This window comes from Marmota flaviventris, chromosome 16, assembly GCF_047511675.1.
Source record: "Marmota flaviventris isolate mMarFla1 chromosome 16, mMarFla1.hap1, whole genome shotgun sequence".
Classification (NCBI taxonomy): Eukaryota; Metazoa; Chordata; class Mammalia; order Rodentia; family Sciuridae; genus Marmota; species Marmota flaviventris.
In genome coordinates this window covers 73,647,458-73,661,168 of record NC_092513.1, presented here as the reverse complement: position 1 = coordinate 73,661,168, position 13,711 = coordinate 73,647,458, and the positions used below count along the sequence as shown (strand labels likewise).

The window sequence follows — 13,711 nt, the reverse complement described above, 5'->3', positions numbered from 1 at the left end:
CTTCCCCGGCTGCAGCAGTGTGACCCTCAATGTGGCTGGTGGCCCTGCACCCTGGACTAATTCCTGGCTGTTGTCATAGTGGGACAAACACTAGACAGGGCAGTTGCTGGTCAGCCTTTCTCAACTCAGGCGCCAGGTGGCTACAACACAGATAGCTCCCACCTTCCATATCCCTCCTTGACATGAACTGCAGTAACCAGAATGCAGATGGCCTAGCCCTCCATGGCCTTCCTGAACCCTGTCCCCAGATGACAGGGGCACAGATGGTTCTGACCCTCTGGACAAACTCATTGCCTGTCCCTTGACACCCCTGCTCTCAGCACAGGGTGTCAATTCTCAGGGGAGCAGCTCCCTCTTTTAGGTGGAGTGGAATCTACCTCCCCAAAGCATCTCTGCCCTGGGCCCTGCCCTTCTTGTGCCCACTAGAGGGCATCTGATGGACAAGTCCCCACCAGATCCCCCACGTTTTGCTGAGTCAGGATAGACACGCATGGGCTCCTGTCCCCAAAGTAGCAGTGGGAGAGCAGACACAGCCAGCCAGAGCGTGATGGTTGAAACCAGACCCTGTCTTGGTCTCTGGGGACACCTGTGAGGCCCCAGCCCTGCTCTGCCCTGCAGAGTCCTCTGAAACAAAGTATGCTGCTCACAGGCGGACAGCCCACTTCCTAGCACCCACCACCATCCAGACCTTGGCTGGCGGCACAGAGGATGCCTCGGGCACGAAGTGTTCAAAGCTGAGGATGTCTGACGGGGACAGATGGCATAAAAAGTGGGTCAGGCCTGGAGCAGCTCCTCACATGTGCTTTTTCTATGTCAGTGATCAAATATTGACAAAGTCCACAAAAATTGCAGGAGCAGCACCATCCACACAGACTCCAAAGGGTTAGCCCTCCTGGACTCCTCACTGCTGGCTGGCCCTGGCACCGCACCTCAACCCTGTCACAACCTCCAAAGGGTCTGTCTTACTCAACCGAGTAGCATCAGATGCCCTGTGCTGGTGTCCAAGTACAAAACACCCTTTGGGCTGTCTCTACATCAAGAACCATATTCTCAAGCTGAGAAGATCACCAAGATCTACCCAGGAAGTGCCAAGTCAGAACCAAGGATGTGCTACCACAAGGAAGGGCCTGGTGAGTGAGCAGCTGGGTACTGGGCCAGTGCCAACGGGGGTGTCTGACACAGGGTCCACACTCCCCTAGGGCCTGCCCACTCACTGCAGCCACGAACCTATTCCCTGCTCCTCCTCCTGGGGTCAGCACCCACCTCTGGATCTACCTGCTCTTCCACTTGGCTTTGCCCTAAATGGTCCCCCAGCCCACCCTCTGACCTCAACTGACCCTGTCTGGGCAGCATCTCCACTGAGCTTCAGGGAAGCCAAGACCTTTCCATGTGCTAAAATATAATGCACATCTTATGGTCCTGAAGGCTTTTCTTTTCTAGGAAGTGAGGGTGTCCCACACTAAGGAAGGCAGTGAACAGAAACGTTCCCTAGGTTTTATCAAGCAAGCGCTGGGCTGGGCCAGACGCCTCCTCCCCGGCCACACCTGTCCCTAAGCTTCAGCTCCTCCTCTCCTTATAGCATCACCCCTGACCCCACAACCCCACAAAGCTGGGCACATTCTGGCATCTTCCTCGCCATTTGCTCAGGCTGCCCCTACCCGGAGGGCCCATCCCTCCTCCAGGCCTCCAGACCCATGCAATCTGACTACCTTGGGCCTCGTGTGCTCCTGAGACTTTGACCTTCCCTCTAGCCCCTGTATTTAGTGCTCAGTCCTCACAGATCTCAAAGTGCATCCTTCTCTTGGTCACCCCTGTGGTTACTCAGGAGCCAGCAGACACACAGATGGAGAGCTTGGCGAGAAGCCTTAAGCTCTTTAACCCAGGGGCCAGCAGCACACCGGCCAGGAGGCCTCTCCGCTACATCCTGCAGCGTACCAGGGGAGGCTGGTGGCCTCCAGCCCACCCTGGCTGCTGAGCCGGCACTCTCCCAGACCAGGTTCTATACTAAGAAGTACTCAGAGCTGGTGCCCATCTGGGCTCTGCCTGCCCAGCTACCTGAGAGTACATGGGGCTGTGTGATCATCTGAAAAGACGGAAACAGCCAAGTGTACCTGAAAGGGGCAGGCTGTGGACAAACACTAGCACATGCTCAAGGCCAGGGCAGGCAGCAGCCACCACACCCGAGGCCGACCAGCCACACCTGCCTCAGACATTCCACACTCTGTTCCGTGGCCTTTGTCCATGTTGTCTCACTTTTTAAACCCTTTAAAAACACAACCTGGCGTAGAGAAGCAGTGCCAATCTCAGGGGTACAGTCACACCACTGTCACTACACTGCTTCACCCAACACACCGGGAAAGCCACCGAGTGCTCTGCTCGATTCCCAAGACCAACGGCAGCCATTCAGGGGACAAGAGACACCCAGATACCCAGGTGCCTTCAACCCTGGAGACCACCCCAGTGTGAGCTGCATTTGTACCAGGGACAGCAAGAGAGGCACCAGGGGAGCAGGGCCCGGACAAGGCTGGGAACAGGGACAGGGCTGGCCTGCCGGAAGGATGGGAGAGATGCACAAGGGAGGCCTCCCAGACCAGGTCCACCTTTACTTCGGCAACTGACCAGAAGCCACACAGATGTGCCACCAGCTGGGCACCACCGTGGCTCAAACAGGGCAGCCCATCAAACAGAAAAAAGGCCAACAGGAAGCCACTGGCATTCCCACAGTGGCCCAGTGCCCTCGGCCTGTCCCCACCTGGAAAATGATGATCCGTACGGGCCTCTGATGGGGTGGCAATGGCAATGGTTACTTACTGCATGGCCTCTGGGTCCCCACAAGCACAATGTATCTTTATTGTACAAGCAAAAAGTCATGTGCCCCAAACCAGCATCTCCAATCCAATTGTCAAAAAGTTCAATTTTTCTGTTAAAAAAGACAAAAACCTAAAAAGTGCACAATTTTTGATTCATTTGCCAATCATCATGTGGGTTAAAAATAAGCCGCACCATCGTGTGGCCCATGCAGGTGTGCACTCCTGGGCACTTGGGGTGTGTCCTAGGGTGTGTGAGAGAAGCTGGAACTAGGGTTTGGTTTGTTGGAGGTCAAGGAGCTGTGTCAATGACTTCATCCCTGAGGTTTCGGGGTGGGGATGGGGTGTCAGGAAGGCACATCCAGCAAAGTGCTCCAGTTGGGTCGAGAAGAAAAAGGGGCCAAGCAGGATGCAGGCTCCCAAGGAAGAGCTGAGGGACAGATGTCAGTCTCATGTCTCTGAGTTGAAGAGGGGGTGAGGAGCAGTGCGGGGGATCAGACTTCCCGGCGTGGGTGTGTATGGAGTCTCAGGAAGCCCTCGCTGGAGCAAATGCTTTTTAAATTGTAACTTTCATTTTTCTGTGGTGCTGGGGACTGCACCCAGGGCTTTGCGCATGCTGGGCAAGTGCTCTACCACTGAGCTATAACCCCAGCCCCTGCAGCAGGTTCTCAGCATCTCCACATGCAGGGCGAGGACAGTGGGCAGACGCAGAGCTGGGTGTTGGGCTGTAGCCCCTGGGCAGAGGTCACAACCTCCAGGGACCTTTAGGACTGCACCGGCCTGCTACATGCACGTCTTCAGAGTTTAGACACGTGTGCAACACACCGTGCATCTAGAGAAGGTTGGGGTTATCTTTTTGTTGTTGCTGGAACTGGGGGACAGCAGACACGTATACTGGCCACAATTGCAACAGAAAAGAAAACTACGTCCAACGTAAGAAAAATAAATCAAATAAATGAGGTGACGGAAGAAATGCAGAGTGCCCTGGCACGTGAGGGGCGGAGGGGCCTGTGGCAGGGCGGGGGTGCCGCTGCACGTGCTTCTGGTGCCCAGGCGCAGCCAAGAGCATGCACACGGCCTTCTGGGGGCTGGGGGTGGGGCAGACGGTGGTGTTCAACGGGAAGGGCTCATGGGGTCCACCTTTCAAACTGAGGAGGTGACTGCAAGGGGTAGGGGAGGCATCCTATGAAATGTATGAGAGGTAATGAAGACGGGGGCGGGGAAGGGACAAACCAAGGGCCAAGAGGTGGGAAAATACAAAAGAACAAATACAGACAGATGGACACAGATACGGGTCCACTGAGGAATCGAGCACGAGGCTTGCTACTAGACTTATAGGCCCCTCTTTCAGACGTTGGGTGGTAAACCGTCCAGCCTGCAAATGAATATAAAGGGAAGAAAACAGAGAGACACGCATCAAGTACAGGTTGCTGCGATTCCTCCTCCACACCAACAGCCACACCAGCCTTGTAACTTAACATCCACGGCTCCACCTAGCCCAGCCCGAGCACCAAAGCCACTGACCATGGGAGGGGAAGGAGGCAACGGTAGGAGCAGAAGAGAAGAGGCCCGGAGGAGAGGGGCAGGTGGGGGGAGGGGCGGGGCACCTGCGTCGGTCACCATGATTTCTCTGGACAGAGATGGTGAGGACAGGAGAGCGCCTTATCGAGCAGCTGCTGCCGTCCACGGCAGCGTTGACGAGAGAGCATTTCCTCCTCAGGGCCAAATTCCCAGCTTGAGAGCTGAGCCCTCGTCCCCCAGCCGTCCCGTGGACTTTGGAAGGACCCGGTGTTTAGCACCGTTGGGCTCCGCTGTAGGGAGCGGACAGGGGCAGGGCGGCCGGTGCCTAGGAACGGGCGCGGCAGAACACAGCAAGATGCCAAGCCCTGTCCTTTCCCTGTCATCGGGCTGACCCCTTCCATTTCTGGCCACTTCCCAGAGGCCCATCTAGCAAAGCCATCACCTGCCTCTGAGCAGCTTACAGCAAGACCTGGTGATGGGGGCAGTGACATTTTTGGCATCCACAGACTATATCTTCTTTTTTTCTCCCCGGCCCTTTTCTTTACCAAGCTGCTCAGCAGCCTTGGCTGCGGCTCTGGTCCACTCTACACATATGGGCGTGCTCCTGGGACACCACTGAGGCCCTACGTGGCTGGCACATGCTCGGAGACAGGCAAGCTGGAAATCACCTTGGCCACGCGCTCCGCCTCCGTCACTGGCTAAGCCGGAGCAGATGTCTGTGGACAAGGAGGCTCGGACGGAGCAGGGCTGCTGGGTCTGAACTGCCTTCGCGCACGGGGCTGTGCTGGCGTGGGCAGGGTCCTTAGCGGGAGGGCCTCTGCTGGAGTCAGACAAGTGACCTGGGCGGGGGGAGAAGAGGTGACAGGCACCATGAGGTGCCACTGGAGAGGGGAGGGTGTGGGCTGGGTCTGCTCTCAGCTCTTTGCTGGGTGACCTTGGGGAAGCTCAGAGACTCCTGCAGAAAACGGGCACATGGCTCATCTCCTGGATGGAATGTTGGGGGACAAAGAAAGTGCCCCATCTCCCCCAGTCCCCAGTGCCATGCCGGACCTGTGCTGTGCAAATAATGGGCAGGAGACACATCTGGGCCCAAAGCAGCCTGTGTACCTCTCGCTCAAACAAGTCTCCCCTTGGCTTTGGGATCTGGCAATGAATGTGTGTGACTCATGCACTGTGTGGACGGCGTGTGGTCGGCTAGTTTGCCATGCCTTCCCACAGGGCATGCTTGGGGATTTGGGCTCATGGGATCTCTGTCCCAGAACGCTGGGGCTCGTGGCATTTGGAAATGCCATTCAGGATGCCTCAGAGGAACCCCTGACATGCAAGGACACTGCCTTGGAGCCAGACCAGTGTAGCCCCAGAGACTGGCTGCTACCATGTCCAGGCCAGGAGGACATCCCCATCCTTCCACCTTTCCCAAAGGCAGCCGCTTCACACCCAGGGAGCAGACTGACCTCAGCCTCAGATGGGGTCAGAGGAAGCAGCCTGCTGTCCTAGGCAGCTTCCTGCAGGGAGGATCAGGTGGGAAGAGCAACCTTGGGCTTCTGGCCATCTATCACCTGGGGCTAAGGCCTAGCTCCAAGCAGCCCCTGCCTCCACACGGATCTCACCACTCTGCACCAAGCACAGAGGCCAGGGAGGTGGGGGTGGTCCCCCTGGTCCTGCAACAGCTTCCTTTCCCCAGTGAAAGGCGATCAGGAAAGAGAACCCCAAATGTCCTTCCAGGTCTGGTGGTGTTGCAGCTGCACCGAGTCTGCCTCCCAAGGCTCACTCGGGGGTCCCCCAGCTCCCTCCCTCCCAGGCCCACAGCAGCCCTCCCCCAGAGGCCGACCTGTGCTGCAGGCCACGACCTTGAGCTGCTGTACTAAGGGGTTCAGCAGCTTGCCCGCCTTCAGCTTGCTCTTGCTGGTTTTCCTCCGGCGGCCAGTCGGGGGCGCCGTATGGAAGAAGCCCACGTTGGGCGGAAGTGGCTTGCCCAGGCGGCGGTACAGAGCCTCGATCTCCTGTTTCTGCTGGCTCTGCAGCTCCGAGATCTCCTTCAGGTGCCTGGAGGAGGGAGAGAGGCAGGGCAGGTGGGCTTCCCCTGCAGGAGGTGGCCCGTGGGTGGGGGGAGAAGAGGTGACGTGGGGTGGCAGTGCCTGTGTCTCTACCTTGGACCACTGAAGGGCCACATGGGGCTTTAAATGGCACTGTTTATATAAGCCAGGCCAAGGCAAGGGGCCCCCAGCATTGATGCAGGGGAACTAAGAAACCTGAAGTTTTCAAATATCCAGAATCCTAACCACTGCCCTTGCCTTGATGGCCAGGGCGGCACAGAGGACTCCCTATAGACACTTAGGCTGAGGCTGGTGACAAAAGTCCAGAGCACTAGCATAGGTGAAGAGAAATAGGCTGCCTTAGTTTATTGTGAGTTATCTGCCCCACATAAGGCTGCTAAGGGAAGGTATCTCAGAGGAAGGACAGTGCCACACGAAGGAGTTGACCAAACACTTATTACTGGCCTGGAGCTCCAGGCTGGACTCTGCCCTGCTGGGTCCACTGTTCTGGGTGACGATCATGAGCTGGGACAGTCTCGAGGACAGCTGAAGGGAAGGAGGTGGAGGCCCCTTGGGGAGTCTCCCTGAGGACTTGCTGGCTGCCTTCCCCACCACCCTCCCGTGCCTTGGGCTGAGCTTTGGGAGGCCAGGTGCCAACCCCACCAGCTGCCCCAACAAGGGGGTCACAGCCCATCCCCACCTTTTATGCTGGGAAAACATGATTTTCATGGTTGGACACGAGGGAGCAAGTTCTGACATCACCCCCTGCCTCCTCTAAATCTGCCGTGTTTGCTTTAGAAAAAGTCTTTCTTAAGAAATCCCAATGTGCACATCAAAACCCTGGGGCTCAGGCACCTGCATCCTAACAAGGTCCAGAGGGTTCTGAGGCAAGGAAGACTCAGGACCACTGGCTACTTCCTATCAGATGCAACCAAGTCCCCTTTATACTAGATTGAGGCTCAAATTCTACCCTGCCCACTTCTAAAGATCACCCCTTTCCCCTGGGCTCCATATCCCCACTCTCTCCATTTCCCTGAATCCCTTCCTTCAAGTTGCTTCTGGAACTCCCCCTTCCCCTCCCCTGGCTTCCACCTTACGAGGCCCGCCCCACCTCTAGGCCTCACCCCTCATTTGACTCCATGCCACTGACTCGAGGACCGCTCTCCCTGGTGCCCAGCTGCTCACGTAGGTTCTCCCACCCCTCCACAAGGCCTCCTTGCAGGGGCAGCAGAGACTGTGGCTTAGCTGTGTCTCAGTTCCCCTGTGCACCTGACTGCTGTGCCCAGGAGTCCCTCCTCCTCTGCTCCCACCAGTTCCAGGTGGTGCTGCTTGGGCCCCTCCACTGTCTGGATGCACTGGGGGGTGAAGCTGCTGGGGCTGCCTTCTAGAACATTCCTAGGATTTGGCAACTCTTTACACCCTGGATCTCCCATGCTCCATGCTACTGCTGGCCCTTCCTCGACCCCCACATGGCTCCTGTAGACACATAGCGAGTCCTCAGTGTCTCTAACGCTCCCTGTGCCCTGGGACAGGTGCGTAGCTCCTCCTGTGGGCACGTGCAATTTCTGAGCCCAGACAGCATCAACAGCCTGCTTTCCAGCCACTGTGGAGTCCCATGAGCCACCCCTACTAGCTTCACTGTCCAGGCTCCCCCTCCTGTCTCAAAGGACATCTCAGGGTGGCAGTAACCCCCAACCGCGAGTCAGGGACAATGAATGATTGCTGGATAAGAGACAGAGACAGAGACCAGCAGAGAGACAGACAGTGAGAGAGCGGGAAGGAAGGCATGTGTCTCATGAGAGATGTCCTTCCTGAGGGTGACTGAGGAAGAAGACTGGAGGGATGAAGGGACCAGAGGGGAGGAGTGGCCCCCTGAGAAGCCAGAACCCAGGCAGGCAGCAGGGTCAAGCCAGCACAGTGTGAAGGACACCCTGAAAGAGGGACTTTCCTCACCCAGCCGGCCAAAGGGATGGGCCTAAGTGGGCCTCGTCACTGCCTGACCCCTTGACCAGCAGCTGCAAGTGAATGCCTGCCCGTCCAGGACCTTAACTCCATCCAGCACGGCTCACAGGGCCCACGCTGGCCTCGGCACGTACTTCTCCCGGAGACTGCGCAGTTCCTTCTTTATGTCCGCGTCCTCAAACTCGGAGTCATTGTCGCTGCTGATGTAGGATGACTGGGAGTGGAAGGAGGTGACGCTGATGGTGGGGACCTTCACGCCCGCCCTGCTGGGAGTCTCAGGGCCCAGTGAACCAGCCCTCGAGGACCTGTGTAGGAAGGCAGTGGCCTTCTTCACTAAGTCGCTGGCCACACCACCGCCACTGGGCAGGGAGGACTGCTTCTGCACCGGGGGCCTCCTCCGTGGGCACTCGTCCCCAGAGTCACTGGACGCAGGCTCGCCTACACCGACCTCGATGGAGGAGGCCGTCTGCACCCGCCGCACTGCCAGCTTCACATCAGGGCTGGAGGGGACCTCGTCCAGGTAGACGTCGGGCGGGGCGGAGTACCTCGTGCCACGGGGGGAGGCCAGGGTCCACTCATCCTGCGTGCTGACCACTGAGAAGCGGCCCACGGTCTTGGCCGGTGAGCTGCCATCCTGTCCTGGCTGCTTCCGAGGTGACTCGTGGCTCTGCGGGTGGCTGGGACGGCTGCCGCCTGTGTCTGTCTCCAGAGAGCTCTGCATGGGTTCTGCTGGGGCTTCCCTGGGGACCCTGCCTTTCTGGTCCGTGGGCTCCATGAATGTGGGGCTTGCGGAAGCAGGGACACCCTTGGATACAAGCGGAAATGAAGAGATTTTGTGAAAAATACCGGCTGAGGGCAGAGCTCACCAGCTGGCCTAACATCATGTCAAAAAAGCCACCCTTACCTGGGGGGCACTGGGTGCTGCAGGTGAGTCTGAGGCCACCTGCCCTCCGTCACTGTCACAGCCCAGCGTGTTGCTGGAAGATGATTCTGCTGTAGGAACATTGACAGTATTACTGGGGGTGGGACGGGGGAAGAGACCGGAAGGGCTCACGGTGGAAAGAGCCATGGTGAGTCCCTTGGGAGCGCCACTGCTGGGCAGGGAAGGCAGCTGGTGTGTGTGTGTGCACGCGTGTGTGTATGTGCGTGCATGCATGCGTGCGTGCATGTGTGGTCTGCAGTGCTGGGGACTGAACCCAGAGTCTCGCACACAAGTGCTCTAACCCTGAGCCACACCCCTAGCCCAGCTGACTTGTTCTAAGACTGAAAATACATGGTGAACAGACTTGAGGAAGGGAGGAGCACCCCAACATGACACGCCCTCTGCACTCCGGATGGCCCGCACTGTTTCCCCAGGTGCCTTTCAGCTTTAGGAGGGTCTCACCAAGCAGGTCAACAGGTCCAACTGCCAACCCTGCTCCTTGATGCCTAGGGAGTGCCTGCTGCTCCTGCAGCTGCCCCAGTGTCCTCCCTCTATGGAGTGGAGGATGGCATGGTATCCAGCTACTTTCTTGGGATTGCCATGAGGAGCCAATAAGAGAAGCCCCATGAGCTGATGCATGGGCACCGGCCAGAGCCAAGACCCCATGTGGCAAAGAAAACAGGTTGGGGCTGGAGCTGAACCCATGTGCTACAGAAGGACACAAGAGCCAATCAGCCCCAGGGAGGCTGGGGACCGCCCCCAGGCACCCCCACCATCTAAATGTCAGGTTCTGTGTCTGATCATCCTGCGCCTGTGGGCCATACTTGACTTTCCTCTTTGCATCCCTGTGGGGGGCATCCTGCAACCCACCTCTGTACACTCCAAGAATGAGGAGGGGCTCCCTACTACCAGAAGTAAGGGGTGTGCTCTCTCTTATTTCTGGGCAGCTCTGACGGCCACAAAGGCACTTGTTCCCACCTTGAATCTGCCTCCCGGAGCTTCCCTCCCGAGTTTGCACTGGTGGATCTTGGAGTGCAAGTTGCGGGCTTACGGCTCCTCATCTGCAGAAGGGGTCTGTGGGACACCTCTCACAGGTGAGGCCAGCGCCCCATGGAGAGGTAGGGCAGCTGGCGGAGGTGGGGGCAGACCTCTCCCACCTCTGCCTGTGCCTCCCCATCTCTGGGCTAAATATCACCAGCTTCTCACACATCCATTTTATTTCCAGTCTTAGCTGGATCCCGATTCTCATCCTTCTAATCCCCCCAAGAAGCTCCAGGCTGAGGAGGAACCTCGCACCTTCGAGGTTAGACCAGATCACTTAGGATGGAGACTCAGGAGTTCAGGCAATGAAAGAATTTCCACAGAGGTGCAAGGAAACCCCCGTTGGGTCTCGGGAGAGCCCCTCCTCGCCCCACCCACACGCTAGCCAAAATCACCATGGCCATTTGTGGATATCTGGTAACCCTGCTGGAGAATCCTTTGGCCCAGGGACGTCGTCCACTGTGTTTAGACATTGGTCATCAGGGACACTGGGGGCCTGAGACATGCTCCCTACATATCTTAGCACCCACCCATTAAGCTTCTCTGCTTGGAGTGCAATTGTGTAGTTTCTTCTAGAATTCAGTGGGTATTAACTAAATGCCATGTCTGGGCCCCTTCTTAGATGCTAGATCCTTTTATGCCTTCAAGCCTTGAGAGTAAGGGTGCAGATGCAGGAGGTTCCAGGCCCAGGAAGGAAGTGGCACTTAAGACCCTGCCCAGGGTCAGGCATGACCTTGAGCCGGCTACCTGTCATTGGTGAGGACGCGCCCTGCTCCTGCTCCTGCTCCACAGGGCCCCATCCTGCAGGGGCTGCTTCTGACTTTTCCAACTGAATGAAGAAAGAAACACAAAAGGGAAGAGCTGTGAGCCTGGCTTGCCGACATCTTGGCAACTCAACTGCAAATCTACTTCCCCTCCTGTCTCTGGGGCAGTCCTTGGCCTGGCCCCTGCCTCCGCCTCCGTGCAGACAGTCGGGTTGGGTTGTGACGTTCGTGCAAGACTCCAAACAGAGGCCTCTTATTACATGGGTGGGTCACCGAGAGAGGGGGTCAGGTCAGGCCGTGGCTGGGGGAGGCCCTGCATAACTGGGATGCCTGCCCACCCCCTGCCCCCACCCAGGACGGCCTCCCTGGGGTGGGTGCAGCTGCTCACCGAGGGCTGAGGCAGTATGGTGAGCTGTGGGGGCCACTTCACTCAGTGCCGGTGGTGGGGCCAGAAACCCCCCATCGCCTCCCTGCGGGGCCGGTCTCCTCCCAGGGGCTCCGGGGTGAGGTCTGTCACTCACCTCCATGGGAGTCCCAGCGGAGGCGGAGGAGGTGGGCACGTGCTCCTGATACAGCAGGGTCCGCAGTTTCTCATCCAGACTCTTGATGGTGCTGTCCACAAAGCCTACCCTCGGGGGTGGCCCTTCCCCATCGGACTCCAGGGCTGAGGGCGGTTGTGGAGGGGCAGTGGGCCCCAGGGGTGGGCTGGGGAGCTGGGAGGCAGCCAGGCTGATGGCTCCCACTGCCGTGGAGAGCTGAGGTGGCAGCTGACCAGGGGCAGGTTGCAGGCCCCCACTGGGAGGGCTGGGCTCTGGTGCCACAGCAGGCAGGGGCTCTGCGGGAATGCTGACCTCCCTGGCCGAGGCAGGCTCCCCCAGACTTGCAGAACTTCGGGAGGCCTCCAGAACAGGGGCGCAAGGTCCTCGGCCCATGCTGAGGGGCTGGGCGGCACGCTGGGCATCATGAGTCTTGGCCTGTGGCTGGGGAGCCTCGTGCTCACTGGCTGGCTCCTGAGGGGTCCCTGGACGCCCTGCCTGAATGGCAGTCCCTGGTGCTGGCTCTGACACAGTGCTGGCGGCTGGTGCTGCTGTGTCTTGAGGTGCAGTAGTCACAGGAGGGGAGGGTGGGGCCAGGGGGGCCGGTGCCCCTCCAGGAGGGTCACTGGGATGGCTCAGGAGCTGCTGAGCAGCAAGAGAGCTGGCTGTTTCCTTCAAGGTCCGCTGGTCTGTGAAGGGTGCCGAGTCTAGAGAAATAGGACAGATGCCTTTGTTTCTGCCTTACCCTGGTCCTAGTCACCTGGTCCTGTCCAGAGATGCCTTCCTCAGGTGACCTGGCCACAACCCCGCACGCTGCTCCCTATCCCCCCATACACCAGGTCCCCGCCTGCCCAGGCTGTCTCAGCAGCACTGCTGGCCACCTGAATGGCCTTCTGCAGACCTCTCAGCAGCTGTCCTCACCTCCTGGTCTCTGATCCTACAGTGTCCCCTTTGGTGGTGGCACAAATGCCACTTCCCGCTGCTCTCTCTCTTCCACCTGTCCAAATCCTCACCTGCCGAGTGAGCTCCATAAATGTGGCTGGCAAACCCCTTGTCCTGGCCCATTCCGCACAACTTAGAAGTGAGTCTAGTTAGTTGAGGAGTTTGAGTGGCAGGCCATATATCCCTCCACGGCCAAGAGTGAGCAGGAACCTGGGAGCTGCCCATCCACCAGGCACCCAGGCTTTGGCAAGGCCACCGCGTGGAGCCAGGGGAGAAGGGACCTGGAAACCCAGCCAGGAAGCAGCCTAACAGCCTCTTCCCCGGAGCTTCGGGGTGCTCGTGGGAACAACCTCAGAGGAGCGCACAACGCAGTCTTGCCCAAACCTACCTGGCCTATTAGCCGGCTTTCCTCACTTAAAAACAATAAAATAAACCTTTGTCTTTTAAAGCGACATGAATGACGTACACTAAACAAAAATGAAAACCACAAAGAACAGTGTAGGTGTGGAGCTTCCCAGGACCCTGGAGCCCCTGCCCCAACCCAGGTCAAGGAGCCCGACAAGTGCTCTCTCCTGCTTGTCTTCGTGGCTTTGCCCCATGTCCTTCCAAACCCCGAGCTGTGTCGTGCCCGCATGGAACATGCTATCCACGGAACGACTGTGTGTTCATCTCTCTCTCCCCATGGTGCATGGGAGACACACCCATGTTGTTTTGTACACACACACACACACACACACACCCACACACACATTTGTGTCAGAGCACACCGGGGCTGCTGGTGTGGAACCTCAAATGACACAGAAGCCTGGTGTGCAGGTCTCAGATCCTGCCAGGCACACACCCCAGGTGCTGTGGCCGGAAAGCATCTTTGACCTTCAGTTTAGGATGCTAAGTGGCCTCCCCACGTGAGGCCTGTGTCTCTTTGATGGTCCCTGGGTGCTCCTAGAGCTTCCTGCCCTCCCCAAGTCAGCCTGGGAGAGTGTGCTAGGGTTTCCTTGAGATTTGTTTTTACTTCTAATGATAGTGAGAACACAGCATGAAATCTCCCTCCTAACACACATTGAAGCTTGCAGTGCTCCACAGCTAACTGCAGGCACTGTAGTATAAGCCAGATCTTTGGAACTTACTCAAGCTTGTATAACCAAACCTTTCTGCCCACTGAAGAACAACTCCACTTCCC

At 57.9% G+C, this 13,711-nt stretch overlaps 1 protein-coding gene across 1 annotated transcript in view; it reads right to left on the bottom strand.

Moving 5' to 3' along the window:
• Positions 1-13,711, bottom strand: part of Wnk2 (WNK lysine deficient protein kinase 2) — a 119,688-nt gene that overhangs the window by 14,877 nt on the left and 91,100 nt on the right. The window contains 8 exon segments of the mRNA XM_027950983.2: positions 4,084-4,182; positions 4,997-5,167; positions 6,160-6,374; positions 8,461-9,131; positions 9,231-9,319; positions 11,037-11,118; positions 11,442-11,565; positions 11,567-12,296. Of these exon segments, the coding sequence (XP_027806784.2) occupies positions 4,084-4,182; positions 4,997-5,167; positions 6,160-6,374; positions 8,461-9,131; positions 9,231-9,319; positions 11,037-11,118; positions 11,442-11,565; positions 11,567-12,296 (2,181 nt within the window).